The sequence below is a fragment of the Agelaius phoeniceus genome, chromosome 1, assembly GCF_051311805.1.
Source record: "Agelaius phoeniceus isolate bAgePho1 chromosome 1, bAgePho1.hap1, whole genome shotgun sequence".
Classification (NCBI taxonomy): Eukaryota; Metazoa; Chordata; class Aves; order Passeriformes; family Icteridae; genus Agelaius; species Agelaius phoeniceus.
In genome coordinates this window covers 417,872-433,919 of record NC_135265.1, presented here as the reverse complement: position 1 = coordinate 433,919, position 16,048 = coordinate 417,872, and the positions used below count along the sequence as shown (strand labels likewise).

The window sequence follows — 16,048 nt, the reverse complement described above, 5'->3', positions numbered from 1 at the left end:
GCTGTGGGTGACCCTTCGGCCCCCCGAACCTCCCCGCGACCCCCAAATTCCCGCGGGACCCACCAGGCCTGGCAGCCGCGGTGGATGCGGGCTCCGGGCGGGTACAGGCGGGCGCCGCGGGGACACGGGCAGGCGGCAGGGGGCACACACTGCCCGCCCTGGGCCAGCAACAGCCCCGGGGGACAGCGGCAGCCGGGCACGCACAGGGTGTCCGGAGGGGGACAGGCACTGCCTCCGGGGGGCTCTGAGCAGGAGCGGCCGCAGGGACCCCCACAGTCCCGGTACTGCTGCCCCCCGGGACACGGCTCGTCTGGGGGACAGGGGGGTCACCAGGGGGGAAGACGTCACCTCATGCCGTCCTCATCCCATCGATCCCATTGCCATTCCCCATCCCAATCCAAACCCATCCCATCCCAATCCAAACCCACCCCATCCCAATCCACACCCACCCCATCCCAATCCAAACCCATCCCATCCCATCGATCCCATTGCCATTCCCCATCCCAATCCAAACCCATCCCATCCCAATCCACACCCACCCCATCCCAATCCAAACCCATCCCATCCCATCGATCCCATTCCCATTCCCCATCCCAATCCAAACCCATCCCATCCCATCAATCCCATTGCCATTCCCCATCCCAGTCCAAACCCATCCCATCCCAATCCAAACCCACCCCATCCCATTGATCCCATTCCCATTCCCCATCCCAATCCGAACCCATCCCATCCCACTGATCCCATTCCCCATCCCAATACCAAACCCATCCCATCCCATCTGCAGCCCAATCCCATCTACAGCCCCATCCCATCCCATCCCATCCCATCCCATCCCATCCCATCCCATCCCATCCCATCCCACTACCCCATTATCCCATTATCCCATTATCCCATTATCCCATAATCCCATTATCCCATCCCACCGCAGAGGCTCTGGTTCCTCCACTCCAGCTCGGTTCCCTCCCGGGCACATTCCCGGCCGTAGGCGCCCAGCGCGGGGCACAGGCACCGCTCCCACTCCCGTTCCCGTTCCCGTTCCCGTTCCCGGCAGGAGCACACATCCCAGCGGCACAGCTCCAGGAACGGCTCCGGGTCCACGGCGCGGTGACACGGCTGTGCCGGAGGGGACATTGTCACAGCCATCACGGCTGTGCCGGAGGGGACGCTGTCACTCCGCGTCACCTGTCCCCGCCCGCCCCCGTGCCCGGGCTCACCTGGAAGGCCGGCCCCATGAGCACGGCGCAGGCGGCCTCGGCGCGCTCCCGGCTCCCGGGGAAGCCGTCGCAGGGATCGGGAATGCCGGGGCCCAGCGCCGGGCACGCTCCGGCCGCCCGGAAGGCGTTGGCGAAGGCGGCGACTCCCGGCTCCACGTCCCCCTCCGGCGTGGTGAACTCGTCGCGCTGGTCCCCGTTGAAGGTCCCGCAGAGCCCCCGCACCTGCCCGGAGCACGGCAGAGCTCGGCAGAGCCTCATCCCAGAGCAGGGCACAGCTCGGCAGAGCCTCATCCCAGAGCAGGGCACAGCCTCACCCCAGCGGATCCATCCCAGAGCAGGGCACAGCCCCATCCCAGCGGCTCCATCCCAGATCCCAGCACAGCCCCATCCCAGCGGCTCCATCCCAGATCCCAGCACAGCCCCATCCCAGCACAGCCTCATCCCAGCGGCTCCATCCCAGATCCCAGCACAGCCCCATCCCAGCACAGCCTCATCCCAGCGGCTCCATCCCAGATCCCAGCACAGCCTCATCCCAGCGGCTCCATCCCAGATCCCAGCACAGCCCCATCCCAGCGGCTCCATCCCAGATCCCAGCACAGCCCCATCCCAGCCCGGCTCCATGCCACTGGAGCACCGCCCGGCTCCCGGCAGCGCCACTCACCGCGCCGGCCATGGCGGGCTGGAGGGTGATGAAGGTGTCGGGGGTCCCCAGGCCCCAGAGCAGGTGCGCCTCGGGCAGCTGCAGGTGCAGGAAGGCCGAGGACGCGCGGCGGATGCTCAGCCCGGCACCGGAGAAGGGCAGCGTCACCTCCCGCCCGGCCACTGTCACCTCCCCTGAGGGCGACAGCAGTGGCACCATGGGGCGGCCACCGGGGTGGGACCCGGGGATGGGCAGCATCAGGGACAGGGACAGGGACCGGAGTGGCTCCCGCTGCCACGGAGACTTGGGAATGGGCACTGGGATGTCACCCACTGCCGTGGGGACAGGAGGATGGGCACGGGGATGAGACCACTGCCACAGGGACATTGAGGACAGGCACTGGGGCGGCTGCCACAACACCGCCAGGGCGTGGGGACAATGCCAGTCCCGGTCCGGGTCCCTGTCCTGTCCAGGTGTGTCACCTGTGCCGTGGAGCCGCGCCGTGGTGAGGCTGGTGGTGACAGTGAGGCTGCGGGGACAGCCCAGGTGGCTGTCACACGGCTCGTGCTCGGCTGTGATCAGCAGCCGCCCCGCCACGAAGTCCTGGGGACAGAGACACGGTGACACCCCCGGCAGAGCCCTGCCACCGCGGCCACCTCCCCATCACCCTCCCTGCCACCCCGCGGCCACCGCGGCCACTATCCCATCACCCTCCCTGCCACCCCACGGCCACCGCGGCCACCTCCCCGTCACCCTCCCTGCCACCCCGCGGCCACCGCGGCCACCACCCCATCACCCTCCCTGCCACCCCGCGGCCACCGCGGCCACCACCCCATCACCCTCCCTGCCACCCCACGGCCACCGCGGCCACCACCCCATCACCCTCCCAGCCACCCCCACGGCCACCGCGGCCACCTCCCCGTCACCAGCACAACACCATGGCCACTACCAGAGCTCCGCCCCGTCACCGCTCGGCCACCCCCGATGTCCCCCGTGTCCCCTCACCTCCACCAGGGTGTGGGCGCAGGTGGCCGGCAGGGAGAAGCGGCGGCGGTCGAAGGTGACAAAGTGACGCCCCCCCAGCACGGCGCACTCGGCCGGGCACCGCTGCTGCTCGCAGCGCCAGCGGCCACCCTCGCACGTGCTGGGGACACCGGGGACACCGCTCAGCGGGGGCGGGGGGGAGCTGAGGGAAGGGAGGGCCCTGCGGGGGACCCCGGGGTAACGCGGGGACACCGCGGGGCACTCCAGGCTGGGGGGGACACCTGGAGCGGCCCCAGGATGGGGGACACGAGGCGGGGAACAGTAGGGGACATCACGGGGAACCTGGGACACTCTACAGGAACCCCGGGGTGAGGGGACACCTGGAGGTCACCAGGATGGGGGGGACACGCCAGAGGGGACCCTGGGGCTGCCCCTCAGTGGGTGCCCGCCAGCCCGGACCCATCGCTGTCGCGGCGGCGCCACCCACCAGCGGTTGCAGCGCTGGCGGATGCTCTGGCCGGGCTCGTAGCGCTGTCGCCGGTGGTGGCAGGGGCAGGCGGCCGGGGGGACGCAGCGCGGCCCATCCCGGGCCAGCCCCGGGCCGCACTCGCAGCCGCCGTGGCAGTGGCGCTGGCAGGGGCCCGGCTCGGCGCTGCCCGTGGTGACACAGGTGACCGGGCACAGCGACACGCAGTCCGAGAAGCGCTGCCCGGCCTCGCAGCGGCGCTCTAAGGACAGGCGACACCGCGCTGGCACCGGCGGCACCGCGGGGAGGGGGCGGCCAGGGGACAGCCCCGGTTCCTACCGCAGAAGCCGGGACGGCGCCAGGGGACATCGAGCTGGCGGCGGGAGCACTCCCGGGCGTAGGCGGCGAACGTGTCACAGGCGGCGGGCGGCGGGGCACCGGGGGAGGGCAGGGCGCCGGGAGGTGACAGTGGGTCCCCGTCCCCGCACAGCAGTGCCACACACGCTGCATAGAACCCGCTGGGGTCCACCTGGGGGCGGAGCAGCAGTGAGAATCCTCTAGGACCCCCTAGAAGACCCCAGAACATCCCAGAACATCCCAGAAGAGCCCAGGAGACCCCCAGAACATCCCAGAACAGCCCAGAACATCCCAGGAGACCCCAAAACAGCCCAGAACATCCCAGAAGAGCCCAGAAGACCCCAGGACAGCCCAGGTGACCCCAGAACAGCCCAGAATAGCCCAGAAGACCGCAGGACCTCCCTGAGGATGAACCCCCCTGGAATTTCCCAGGCCTCCCAGGACCTCCTGGAATCCCCAAGACACCCCAAGACTCCTGACCCCGTTGACCCCCTGGGATCTTGCAAAACCCCACGGGAAGTTCCCAGACTCCCCAGGACTCTCTGGAATCCCCTGGGACCCTCCCAACCCCCCCCCCAGAGGTCCCTGGGAGCCCCCAGGACATCCCAGAACAACTCTGGGACCCCCGGAACTCCCAGGAGCCCCCCGGTACCTCCCGGGACAGCCCTGGGACCTCATGGATCCCCCAGGACATCCCAGACCCCCCCGGGCCCCCCAGGCCCCCCTGGTGCTGCTGACCTCGCCGTGGCACTGCCGGAAGGGCTGGGCCAGCAGCCGCCCGCACGTGGCCACCGCCGCCGCCACCTCCCCTGGGCCGCACCTGGTGCCACCCTCGGGCACGTCCCTGCACGGGGGCTGAGCCGGGGGTCCCTCAGCGCGGGGGCGACTCCGGGGACCCCCAGAGGGCACGGGGTGTCACCCTGGCCCCCCCTCGGGTACCTCTGTGCCGGCCACCGGCACCTTCCAGGCGCTGCCAAAGGCGGCGGCGATGGCGGCGATGTCCCCGTCAGGGAGCATGAAGTCATCTGGGGGGGGACAGGCAGGGTGGGGGCTCGGGGTGTCACCCAGGCAGGGTGGGGGTGGTACTGGGTGCGTGGGGCTCACCTGCAGGGTCGTCGGTGTAGGTGCCACAGAGCCCCCAGGTGCCACCGCGCAGCTCGGGCTCCACTGTCACTGTCACTGCCAGGTGCCCGTCCCAGGCCACCCGCACACCCAGGCTGCTGGCCACGGCCACCCAGTCACCCGGCCAGGTGACACCGAGTCCTGCACGAGGGGATGGGGCGGGATGGGGACAGGATGGGGACAGGATGGGGACAGGATGGGGACAGGGATCCCAGTGGCTGCTGGTTGATCTCCATGTCCTGGTGCTTCCTGGTGGTGCTGGGGGCTCATCCCCACCCTGCCCCGGCCTGGTGGCCTTGGGGACCTTGGGGACCTCACCTTTGTGCAGGTAGGGGCGTCCCTCTGGCACTGCTGCCCCGTTCACCGACACGTTCCGTCCCTGGGCCACCACCGTGTCTGTCCCGAAGGTCATGTGCAGCTCCTGTGGCAGGGGGGTGGCACTGGGACACTCAGGTGTGTCACAGTCACCAGGGATGGACCCATGGGTGTGCCATCCCAAACCCCATCCCAGGTCCCAAACTCATCCCAGGGACAAAACCCATCCCAGCCCCAAAACCTCATCCCAGCCCCAAAACCTCATCCCAGCCCCAAAACCCATCCCAGCCCCAAAACCCATCCCAGCCCCAAAACCCCATCCCAGCCCCAAAACCCATCCCAGCCCCAAAACCCATTCCAGCTCCCATCCCAGCTGCCAGTTCCCACCCCAGTCCCACCCCAGCCCGACCCCATCACCCATCTCAGCTCCCAGCCCCATTCCCCCTCCGGGAATGGGAGCAGTGGCCCTGGTGACCCATCCTGTCCCCCTCTCCCAGTGTCTGTGTGTGTGTTGGTGACACGCCAGGCACCGTCCCCATCCCTGTCCCCACCATCCATCCCAGCCCCATTCCAGGCTGGCGGTGACTCTGAGCGCCCCTCCCCGCGCCCCCCGGTACCCGGGGGTGTCCCAGGCCGATGGTGACATCCCAGGTGCCGTCGGTGGCGGTGGCCAGGCTGTACCGGCAGTTCCCGGTGACCGCGAAGTGGCGCCCGTCGAAGGTGCGGAGGCGCGACCCGGCCCAGGCCTGGCAGGCGGCCGGGGGCCCGCGGTGGCGCGGGGAGCCCCCGTCCCCGCCCAGGGGCAGGCGGGTGCAGGGCAGGCAGGGCCCCCCGTTGTCCCCGCGGTGCCAGCTGTGTCCCCAGGGCTGCCGGCAGCACTCGGCGCGGCTCATGGCGCTGCCGTTGTGGCTGGCGCTGTCCTGGCACTGCCACGCGCTGAAACAGCGGCCCAGGGAGCCGGGGCCTGCAGGACAGGGACAGCGGTGACACCGAGGGGCACAGGGGATGGCACAGACCCCAGCACCTGTCCCAGCCCCCAGAGGGAATGGCACAGTGAGGGTGCCACGGCGGCAATGATGTGGTGGGAGTGACGCTCATCCCAACTCCCATTCTGGCTCCCAGTTCCCATCCCAGCACCGGTCCCAGCTCCCAGTTCCCATCCCAGCACCAGTCCCGGCTCCCAGTTCCCATTCCAAGTCCCATCCCAGCTCCCAGCTCCCATCCTGGCTCCCAGTTCCCATCCTAGAACCAGTCCCAGCTCTCAGTTCCCACCCCAGCTCCAGTTCCCAAATCCCAGCTCCCAGTTCCCATCCCAGCACACAGCTCCAATCCAAGCTCCCAAATCCCATCCTGGCTCCCAGTTCCCATCCCAGCTCCCAAATCACATCCCAGCATCAGTTCCAGCTCCCAAATCACATCCCAGCATCAGTCCCAGCTCCCAGTTCCCATTCCAACTTCCATCCTGGTTCCCAGTTCCCATCCCAGCACCCAGCTCCCGTCCTGGCATCCAGCCCCGCTCCTAGCCCCCGCTGGGAATGACACGGTGGGAGTGACGCCCATCCCAGCTCCCGCTGGGAATGGCACTGCAGGCATGTCCCCGGGTGTCCCCGTGTCCCCCCTCACTGACCCTCGGTGCAGCGGGCGCCGCTCCAGCCGGGACAGCAGCTGCGCTCTGTGCGGTTCCGGGCCACCGGCTGCATCTCCGGAGGGCTGTGGGGACACCCCGGTGTCACCCAGCGTCCCCCGGTGCCACCCGGTGCCACACCCCCCCCCGGCTCACCGGTAGATGTAGCAGAGGGCGGGCTCGGTGCCGGTGTCCCCGGGGGAGTTCCCGCGGTCCTGGCGCGTGCGGTCCCGGTCCAGGCGCCACCCGGCCAGGCTGTACTGGTACAAACTGGGGCACGGCACCGCGGCCTCGCGCCGCGGCGTCACCTCCTCCTGCTCCGTCACCAGCACCGTCCGCTCGCACCAGCGCCTGCGGGCAGCCACGGGATCCGCCGGGATCCGCCCGGGATCCGCCCGGGATCCACCCGGGATCCACCCAGGATCCGCTGGGATCCACCCGGGATCCATCCAGGATCCGCTGGGATCCACACGGGATCCATCCAGGATCCTCCCGGGATCCACCTGGGATCCACCAGCACCCAGCACAATCCCAGCTCCAGCCCAGCTCCCATCTGGCACCCCCCATCCATCCCCACTCCGGGCACACATCCCAGCTCCCAGCCTCCATGCAGGCACCCAGCAGGGATCCACCCTGGCTTCTGGCACCCACCCCAGCTCCCACCCAGCTCCATCCCAGTTCTCTTTCCCAGCTCCCATCCCAGCTCCCACCCTGTTCCCATCCCAGCTCCCATCCCAGCTCCCATCCCGGATCCTGCCATCCATTCCCACCTCCTAGTCCCCATTTCCAGTACCAGGCCCTGATCTCTATTTTGCAGCCCCAATTCCCAGTTCTCTTTCCCAGCTCCCAAACCCATTCTCAGTTCCCAATTCCCAGTTCCCAGTCCTCATTCCCAGTTCCCGTTCCCCATTCCCATTCTCCATTCCCCATTCCCCATTCCTATTCCTATTCCCAGTCCCAGTTCCCATTCACATCCCCCCATTCCCATTCCCATTCCCATTCCATTCCCATCCCCATCCCCCATTCCCCATTCCCCATTCCCCATCCCCATTCCCATTCCCTGTCCCATTCCCATTCCCCGTCCCATTCCCATTCCCATTCCCCATTCCCATTCCCATTCCCATTCCCATTCCCCATTCCCCATTCCCATTCCCATTCCCATTCCCCATTCCCCATCCCCATCCTCATTCCCATTCCCATTCCCCATTCCCCATCCCCATTCCCATTCCCATTCCCCATTCCCCATTCCCATTCCCACTCCCATTCCCATTCCCCATTCCCCATTCCCATTCCCATTCCCATTCCCCATTCCCCATTCCCATTCCCATTCCCCATTCCCATTCCCATTCCCCATTCCCCATTCCCATTCCCATTCCCCATTCCCATTCCCCATTCCCCATTCCCATTCCCACTCCCATTCCCATTCCCATCCCCGTTCCCGTTCCTCACCCCGTGGCTGCCCCCACGGCTGTCACCCACAGTGCGGCGATGGCCGCCACTCCCCTGGTGACCCCCGGCCCTGCCACCGCGGCCATGTCCGATCCGGTGTCCCTGGAAAAGTGGGATCCAGGTGCCCCCATTGTCACAATTCCCGGGTGTCCTCACGGCCAGGGGTCCCGCGGGGTCACCCTAATGTCACCCACCCCAGCGCCACTCACCGGCCCCAGCTCTGGCACTGCCCGGCAGCTCCGGGATTTATGGGAAGTCCCCAGAAGTGCCACCAGCTGTGGTGAAGCCGATTGGGCACAGCTGGCGGCTGGGGGGGCATGGTGACACCAGGGTGACATCTCCCTGTTTCCTGGGAGAAGGCAATGGCGCGGGACATCCGGGATCCGGCACGGGGCACAGGGACACGGATGTGGCAGGGCAGCGGGTCCTGGTCACGATCAGCCCCCCGTGTCCCCCCGTCCCTGTCGCGTGTCCCCTTGTGTCCTGTCTGTGTCCCCTGTACCCCTCCGTGCCCCCACGTCCCTGTCCGGTGTCCCCTCATGTCCCCTGTGTCCTCCCAGCCGCATGTCCCCCCACAGCCCGGTCCTGTGTTCTCCAATGTCCCCCCCCACAGTGTCCTCTGTGTCCCCCCCGTGTCCCCCCCATGCCCTCCGTGTGTCCCCCCCCGTGCCCTCCATGTCCCCTTTTCTATCCCGTGTCCTTGCCCATTGTTCTCCCCATGCCTCCCTGAGTGTCCCGAAGTCCCCCGGTGTCCTCCTGTCCCTTCCCGTGTCCCCCCCGTGTCCCTGTCCCATGTCCCCGCTGTGTCCCTGCCCATGTCCCCATGCTCCCCCCATGCTGTCCCCGACCCAGCCGTGTCCCTGTCCGTGTCCCCCCCGTGTCCCTGTCCGTGTCCCCCCTATGTATGTTCCCGTATCCCCCTCGTGTCCCTGTCCGTGTCCCCCCCGTGTCCCCCTCGTGTCCCTGTCCCGTGTCCCTGTCCATGTCCCCGCTGTGTCCCTGTCCGTGTCCCCATGCCCCCCCATGCTGTCCCCGACCCAGGGGTGTCCCTGTCCGTGTCCCCTCCCCGGGGGACACGCGGTACAGCGCAGGGGGGAGGACACGGGGACACACGGGGACACACTGGGGGGGAGCCCGGGGGTGCGGACACGGGGGGGGCGGTCCCGGCGGGGCGGGGGGACCGGCGGCCACCGCGGGGGGCGGGGCGCGGCGGCGGCGGCGGCGGCGGCGGCGGGGCCGGGGCAGCCCCGAGGCCGCGGGTACGGGCGGGACCGGGACCGGAGCGGGTTCGCCACCGGGATCGCCACCGGGACCGGGCTCGGGAGGGGCAGGAAGGGCGGGCGGAGCGGCGGGGAGGGGCAGGATGGGAGGGCGGGGACGGGAAGGGGGCACGGAGGGGACAGCGGGGAACAAAAACGGCTTGGGGGGCGACCAAGGGGGACTGAGGGGGCTGGGGGTGCGGAAAGGGCTTGGGAGGGGGTACCGGGGGGCCCAGGGCGGACGGAGATTGGCGGTGGGGTGGCCGTGAGCTCCTGGGGGACCAGGACGGGGACGCCACTCCACGGGAACCCCGCGGAACACCCCAGAGCCCCAGGGAATCCCACGAGACTCCCCCGGATCCCTGCGAGCCCTGCCTGACCCCCCTGAACCCCCCCGGATTGCCCCCGAACCCTTGCAGACCCCCCCGGACCCAGCAGGCAGGAGAGGGTCCGCCCCCACCGCGCCCGGGGGTCGCGGGGATCCCGAACCCCCCGGTGGGCAGGGGGTCCCGAGCTCGGGTCTGGGGGGGCTCACCCCGTGCCCCACCCCGCAGGTCCCGCCGTGGCCAGGACGGAGCGGGAGGAGATGGAAGCACCGGGATGCACCGGCTCAGGTGGGCACTGGGGGATTCTGGGGGGTCTCGGGGGGGCCCGCGGGGTCCCGGGGTACTCGGGGCCCCCCTGAGCCGGGGAGGGACCTGTCTGTGCCTCTTTGTCCCCCCAGAATGGCTGGTGGTCCCCAAGGTGGAGGTGACCCCCGAGGATGACAGGGATGATCCAGGGGAGCCAGAGCTGCACGACTCAGGTGAGGGACGGTCACAGCGGCAGTGCCAGGCCTGTCCCGGGAGCGCTGGGGCCACAGGGTCACTGTCACCCTGTCCTGGGCCTGGTGGCAGTGCTGGGTCCTTGGGGGATGGTCACCATGTCCCCAGGGCCAGGGACTGTGCCAGGTCCTTGAAGTGACTGTCACCACGTCCCCGGTGCCGTTGGCCTTGATGGTCACCGTGCCCGGTGCCAGTGGCAGCTCCACGTCCTTGGGTGACAGCTCCCGTGTCCCGGTGGCTGTACCGGGACACCCTGGCGTTGGCACGTCCCCTCCCGTGTCCCTGCAGGGCAGTGGCTGGTGCGGAAGGTGAAGGTGGAGGAGGAGGAGGATGAGGCCGAGGCCTGGGCGGCCGCAGCCGGAACCGGGGCCCCGCTGACGCCGCCGCCCCTTCCCGGCGCCTTCGCTGCCGAGCCCGCCGGGTCCCCGGGGATCGCCGGTGCCTGCAAGGCGGAGGAGCCGTGCCCGGAGGAGCTGGGGTACGGGGTGCTGCCGGCCTGGGGGCCGGGGCCGCGCCTGGACGGCATCGGGATCGGCTTCGGGGTGGGCACCGGCACGGGCGTGGGATTGAGCCCCGGTGGGTGCGGGCGCCGCTCGCAGCCCGGCCCGCGGCCCTTCTGCTGCCCGCAGTGCGGGAAGGCTTTCGGCAAGAAGGCGCACCTGACGCGGCACCTGCGGGTGCACACGGGCGAGCGGCCCTTCCCGTGCCCGCACTGCGGCCGCCGCTTCCGCCAGCGCATCCACCTGCGCTCGCACCTGCGCACGCACACGGGCGAGCGGCCCTACCCCTGCCCGCGCTGCGCCCGCCGCTTCCGCAAGAAAACGCACCTGGACCGGCACCTGCGCACGCACACCGGAGAGCGGCCGCACCCCTGCCCGCGCTGCGCCCGCCGCTTCGCCCACCGCCAGCACCTCCTGCGCCACCTGCGCCTGCACGGGGACCCTGCCCCGGGGCACGGGCACCCCGACGGGCACGGAGATGGGCACGGCCCTGCCGAGGAGAAGCCGCTGCCCTGCCCGGGGTGCGAGATGAGCCTCACCTGGAAGCAGAGCCCGGCGCTGCACCTGGGGCTGCACACGGGAGCGGTGCTGGGAGCTGGGAATGGACACCTGGATGAGCACCGGGACGGGGACAGGGACGGCCCTGCCGAGGAGAATCTGCTCATTTGCCCCCAGTGTGGGACGGGCATCCCCTGGAAGCAGAACTTGTCGTCGCAGCTGTGGCAGCACCTGGAGAGCCAAGCCCTCGGCTGTGCCCAGGACCCCCAGCACCCCCTGCAGCCCCCACAGGAGCCCGCAGCCCAGGACCCCCAGCACCCCCCACAGGTGCCCACGGCCGAGCCCCCCTTCGTGCAGGACCCTCAGCTCTTGTCACAGGTGCCCGGTGCCAACGGCAGCCACGGCTGCGCCCAGGACACCCCGCCCCTCCTGCAGCCCCAGCCACAGGTGCCCGGTGCCCAGGACCACCAGCTCCGGCCACAGGTGCCCGGTGCCCAGGACCACCAGCCCCAGCTGCAGGTGCCCGGTGCCAAAAGCGGCCAGGGCTGTGCCCAGGACCCCCCGCAGGTGCCCCCTGCCCAGCGCCCCTTCACGTGCCCCCAGTGCGGGCGCGGCTTCGGGCGCAAGGCGCACCTGGCGCGGCACCTGCTGGTGCACTCGGGCACGCGGCCCCACGCCTGCGCCCGCTGCGGCCGCCGCTTCAGCTCCAAGACCAACCTGGGCCGGCACCAGGCCGTGCACACGGGGCTGCGGCCCCACCACTGCGCCCGCTGCGGCCGCGGCTTCACCCGCAAAACGCACCTGGAGCGCCACGAGCGCACCCACGGCACCGGCACGGGCACAGGGACGGGCACGGGCACCGCTGGGGCAGGGATGGCCACAGCCACCGCTGCCACTGGCACCGGTGTCACTGGGTCCCAGCTGGGCTGGCCAGAGCCCCCCACCCTCTGCCCCTGAACGCCTGGAGGTGCCAGGGGCTCTGGTGGTTGCCAATGGTGAATCCCTGGCACGGCCGTGTCAGGAGGTGCTGGGAGGTGCCATGGTCCCTGATGGCTGCTGTGGATGTGCCAGGGGACCCAATGGCTGCCAGTGGCACATCCTGAGCACTGGGGTGTGCCAGGTTCCCCAGTGGCACATCCTGAACACTGGGGTGTGCCAGGTTCCCCAGTGGCACATCCTGAGCACTGGGGTGTGCCAGGTTCCCCAGTGGCACATCCTGAGCACTGGGGTGTGCCGGGTTCTCCAGTGGCACATCCTGAGCACTGGGGTGTGCCAGGTTCTCCAGTGGCACATCCTGAGCACTGGGGTGTGCCGGGTTCTCCAGTGGCTGCCACTGCTGCATCCTTGGCACCCTGCGCCGGGCTGTGCCGGGCTGTGCCGGTGCCCACAGCAGTGCCGGTGGTGACCCCTCAGCCCTGAAGGTGCCCGAATGCGCCGGTGCCACATCCTGAGCACCGGGATGTGCCAGGGGCCCCGGCAGGGGGATCTCACAGCATCCCATAGGATCCCACAGGATCCCGGCCCGTTCCGCCACCAGCAGCGGCGCAGGAGCAGCCCTGGAGTGTGGTGGCCGGTGGCGCTGGAAAGCCCCCGGTGAGAGGGACCCGGGGGGACCCCAGGGCGGGGTCGGGAGGGGTGTCCCCATTGCGGGCAGGGGGCAGCGGGGATGTCCCGCAGTACCAGTAAAGCCGTTTGTATGGAGTTCTGCGGGAGGGGTGTCCCCATTGCGGGCAGGGGGCAGCGGGGGTGTCCCGCAGTGCCAATAAAGCGTTTTTATGGAATTCTGCGGGATCGCGGGCCCTGCGCACGGGCCGGGGGCAGCGGGGGGCGGGGCCTGGAGGAAGGGGGTGTGGTCAATCAAGGGGGGATACAGGCGGTGTGGCCTCGCGGTGGGCGGGACCTCGCCCCTATGGCAACGGGGGCGGGGTTTAGTCCCCATGGCAACGGGGGGCGGGGCCTCGGGGGCCGCTGGGAGCCGCCGTGCGGTGAGAGCGGGGGGGGAGGACGGGGGGGGAGCGGGAATTTGGGGAATCTGGGGGGACCTGGGGGGCACCGGGAGGGCGGAGAGGGGCGGGTGGAATGGAGGGGCTCGGGGGGGGTCACGGGGGAACCACAAAAGGGTCTGGGAGCAGTGGGGGAGGGAACGGGGGGGTCGGTGAGGTCGGGGGCTGGGTGCGGGAGCGCTGGGGGGGTAACGGGGGCACCGACGGGGGAATGGGGAGGCCTGGGGGCACCGGGGGATGGAACACGGTGGGTCTGAGGGGTGTTGGGGTGAGGGCCGCTTGGGGTGTGGGGGCTCCCCATGGGCTCTGGAGCTGTCCCTGTGCCCCAGGTTCACCTCAGATATGACCCCCGTGTGTCTCCTGACCACACCAGTGGCCTTTGGGTCCTACATGTGTCCCCACACCCACAAGACACCCCCAGATGTTTCCCACATATGTCTCTGCACCCCAATTCCTGCACAGATTCCCACAAGTGTCCCCACACCCCAGGACACAGCAGCGTGTCCATCCAGAGCCATTCCCCAGTGCCATCCTCAGCCCCTTTCCCTGCTCAGGACCCCACTATGGGGATGGAGGGGTGCGGGGAGGAGAAGGTGACACCCCCAGACGTGCCCCATGTGTGTCCCTGTGCCCCCCTCGCACACCACATGTGTCCCCACACCCCAGGGCACCCCAAGGCCATCCCGGGGGATCACCGGTGCCACCCCAGCCCCGCTGTTCCCCCAGGACCTCCCCGCAGGGATGGAGGGGCGCGGGGAGGAGGCGTCAGAGGAGCCGGAGGTGTCGGAGCCATCAGAGGAGGAGGAGGCATCGGAGGAGGAGGAGGAGGAGGAGGAGGAGGACGAAGGCTCTGGGGTGCGGGTGACGCCGGCGCTGCTCAAGGCCACGACGGGCGAGTTCTCCCTGGAGTCCATCCTGCTGCTGCGGCTGCGCGGCCGCGGCATCGCCCACCTGGGCTGCCTGGCCGACTGCTCCAACCTGGAGTGGCTGGACCTGTCGGGCAACGCCATCGCGGGGCTGGCGCCGCTGGCCGCGCTGCGCGCCCTGGCCGTGCTCAACCTGGCCGCCAACCGCGTGGCCAGCGTGGAGCCGCTGCGGGGCTGCCGCAGCCTGCGCCAGCTCAACCTGGCCGGCAACCGCCTGCGCAGCCTGCGCCAGCTGCGCTGCCTGCAGGGCCTGCGGCACCTGGAGAGCCTGCGCCTGCGGGACCCGCGCGGCGGCCTGGCCAACCCGCTGTGCGCCGCCCCGGCCTACCGCGCCGCGCTGGCCGCCATGCTGCCCGGCCTCAAGGCCATCGACGGGCAGCGCGTGGCGGGCCGCGGCAGCGAGCTGTTCCGCCTGTGCCGCGAGCTGGACGCGGCCCTGGACGGGGAGGACGCGCCCGCGGCCGCGCCCGCGGAGCCCCCGCAGCCCTGGGTGCGCGCCGGCTTCTGGGAGGCGCGGCCGGCGCGGCGCAGCCCCGTGCTGGAGGAGGCCACGCGGCAGCTGGGCCAGGCCCTGCGCGAGTGCCGCGAGCTCGGCCGCCGCGCCGACGACTCCATCGCGCAGGCACAGCGCGCGCTCGGCCGCCGGCAGCATGGGGACTTCGGGTTCTGAGCGCCGCGGGGACACGTGGGCTGGAGATGGCGTTGGCTGAGCTGTGGGACCCCAAAGGTGGCAATGGAGAACCCCCAAAGATGGGAATGGAGAACCTCCAAAGAGGGGAATGGAGAACGCCCAAAGATGGGAATGGAGAACGCCCAAAGATGGGAACGGACAACACCCAAAGATGGGAATGGAGAGCCCCCAAAGATGGGAATGGAGAACCTCCAAAGATGGGAATGGAGAACCTCCAAAGATGGGAATGGAGAGCCCCCAAAGATGGGAATGGAGAACCCCCAAAGATGGGAATGGAGAACACCCAAAGATGGGAATGGAGAGCCCCCAAAGATGGGAATGGAGAGCCCCCAGAGCCACCACAGCCCAGAGCCACCATCATATGAGCCACAGGACCCCAAAAATTGGGCCAGGAGAACCCCCAAAGATGGGAATGGAGAACCCCCAGAGCACCACAGCCCAGAGCCACCATCATCTGTGCCACAGGACCCTGAAAATGGGGCCATGAGAACCCCCAGAGCCACCATCATCTGAGCCACTGGACCACAAAAACGGGGCTAGGAGAACGCCCAAAGTCACCACAGCCCATAGCCACCATCATCTGAGCCATAGGACCCCAAAATGGGGCAAGGAGAACCCCCAGAGCCACAACAGCCTGAGCTGTGGGACCCCAAAGCCAGGGCTGGGATACCCCCAGAGCCATCACAAGTCTAGCTCCCTCATCTTCCAAAGTGTGAGACCCCAAAACCAGGTCTAGGAGCCCCTCAGCCCTGCCCAAGTTCATTTCCTTATCCGTGGGAGCCCAGAAATGGATCCAGGAAAGCCCCCAGAGCCCACACTGTCACCCTGAGACCCCCAGAGCCACCACAAGCCTGTCTCCTTCCTCCTGTGAGCTGTGGGACCCCCACACTGGAGCTGGGGCACCCCCAGAGCCACCCCAGCCCAGCAGAGGGTCCCCAGGGAGCAGCAGAGCAGCCGTGGGGAGCCCAGCCTCAGCTGGGGAACATCTCGGGGACGGGACGTGGTGGCACTGTGCATTAAACATGTCCCACCCTCCAGTGTCCTTCTGTCCTGCTGCCTCAGGGGTCTCTCACCCATCGTGTCCGTGTCTTTCAGCCCTGGGGACAAGAGGTGACACAGGTAGTGGTGACATGGAGCCCACTGCCCACCCACAGTGTCCCCATCTCACCCCTGGGG

General features: G+C 69.4%; 3 protein-coding genes across 6 annotated transcripts in view; 2 read left to right on the top strand and 1 right to left on the bottom strand.

Annotated features, from left to right (window-relative positions):
- The window catches only part of LOC129126620 (SCO-spondin-like), a 32,384-nt gene extending 24,127 nt beyond the window's left edge, over positions 1–8,257 (bottom strand). The window contains 16 exon segments of the mRNA XM_077190454.1: positions 64–310; positions 924–1,113; positions 1,215–1,436; positions 1,876–2,048; positions 2,337–2,457; positions 2,860–2,998; positions 3,326–3,566; positions 3,644–3,833; positions 4,400–4,516; positions 4,601–4,686; positions 4,766–4,924; positions 5,102–5,204; positions 5,716–6,062; positions 6,726–6,808; positions 6,879–7,073; positions 8,172–8,257. Coding sequence (XP_077046569.1) covers positions 64–310; positions 924–1,113; positions 1,215–1,436; positions 1,876–2,048; positions 2,337–2,457; positions 2,860–2,998; positions 3,326–3,566; positions 3,644–3,833; positions 4,400–4,516; positions 4,601–4,686; positions 4,766–4,924; positions 5,102–5,204; positions 5,716–6,062; positions 6,726–6,808; positions 6,879–7,073; positions 8,172–8,257 — 2,699 coding nt within the window.
- Positions 8,258–9,357: 1,100 nt separating this feature from the next.
- On the top strand, positions 9,358–13,034 carry ZNF467 (zinc finger protein 467). Of its 3 annotated transcripts, XR_013182811.1 has the most exons (5): positions 9,358–9,430; positions 9,985–10,044; positions 10,155–10,235; positions 10,543–12,372; positions 12,529–13,033. XR_013182811.1 is itself a non-coding variant. In XM_077180325.1 (4 exons), exons 2-4 carry the CDS (start codon positions 10,017–10,019, stop codon positions 12,207–12,209), a joined length of 1,776 nt encoding a protein of 591 aa, XP_077036440.1. In that variant the 5' UTR covers positions 9,358–9,430; positions 9,985–10,016; the 3' UTR covers positions 12,210–13,033. The 3 variants fall into 3 exon arrangements, 2 of the variants coding, with proteins under 2 accessions (XP_077036440.1, XP_077036506.1); XM_077180325.1 differs by having other exon boundaries at positions 10,543–13,033; XM_077180391.1 differs by having other exon boundaries at positions 9,398–9,457; positions 10,543–13,034.
- Positions 13,035–13,138: 104 nt separating this feature from the next.
- Positions 13,139–15,907, top strand: LRRC61 (leucine rich repeat containing 61). Of its 2 annotated transcripts, none has more exons than XM_077181554.1 (2): positions 13,139–13,237; positions 13,922–15,907. In XM_077181554.1, exons 1-2 carry the CDS (start codon positions 13,190–13,192, stop codon positions 14,849–14,851), a joined length of 978 nt encoding a protein of 325 aa, XP_077037669.1. In that variant the 5' UTR covers positions 13,139–13,189; the 3' UTR covers positions 14,852–15,907. The 2 variants fall into 2 exon arrangements, with proteins under 2 accessions (XP_077037669.1, XP_054484624.2); XM_054628649.2 differs by having other exon boundaries at positions 13,177–13,237; positions 13,982–15,907.
- The last annotated feature ends 141 nt before the right edge of the window (positions 15,908–16,048 follow it).

Coding starts and splice junctions, on each gene's coding strand:
- ZNF467 (XM_077180391.1), top strand. CDS start 10,017: ATGGAAGCACCGGGATGCACCGGCTCAG. Junction 10,045..10,154: donor ACCGGGATGCACCGGCTCAG/GTGGGCACTGGG, acceptor TTGTCCCCCCAG/AATGGCTGGTGGTCCCCAAG. Junction 10,236..10,542: donor GCCAGAGCTGCACGACTCAG/GTGAGGGACGGT, acceptor GTGTCCCTGCAG/GGCAGTGGCTGGTGCGGAAG.
- LRRC61 (XM_077181554.1), top strand. CDS start 13,190: ATGGCAACGGGGGGCGGGGCCTCGGGGGCCGCTGGGAGCCGCCGTGCG. Junction 13,238..13,921: donor CCGCTGGGAGCCGCCGTGCG/GTGAGAGCGGGG, acceptor CCCACACCCCAG/GGCACCCCAAGGCCATCCCG.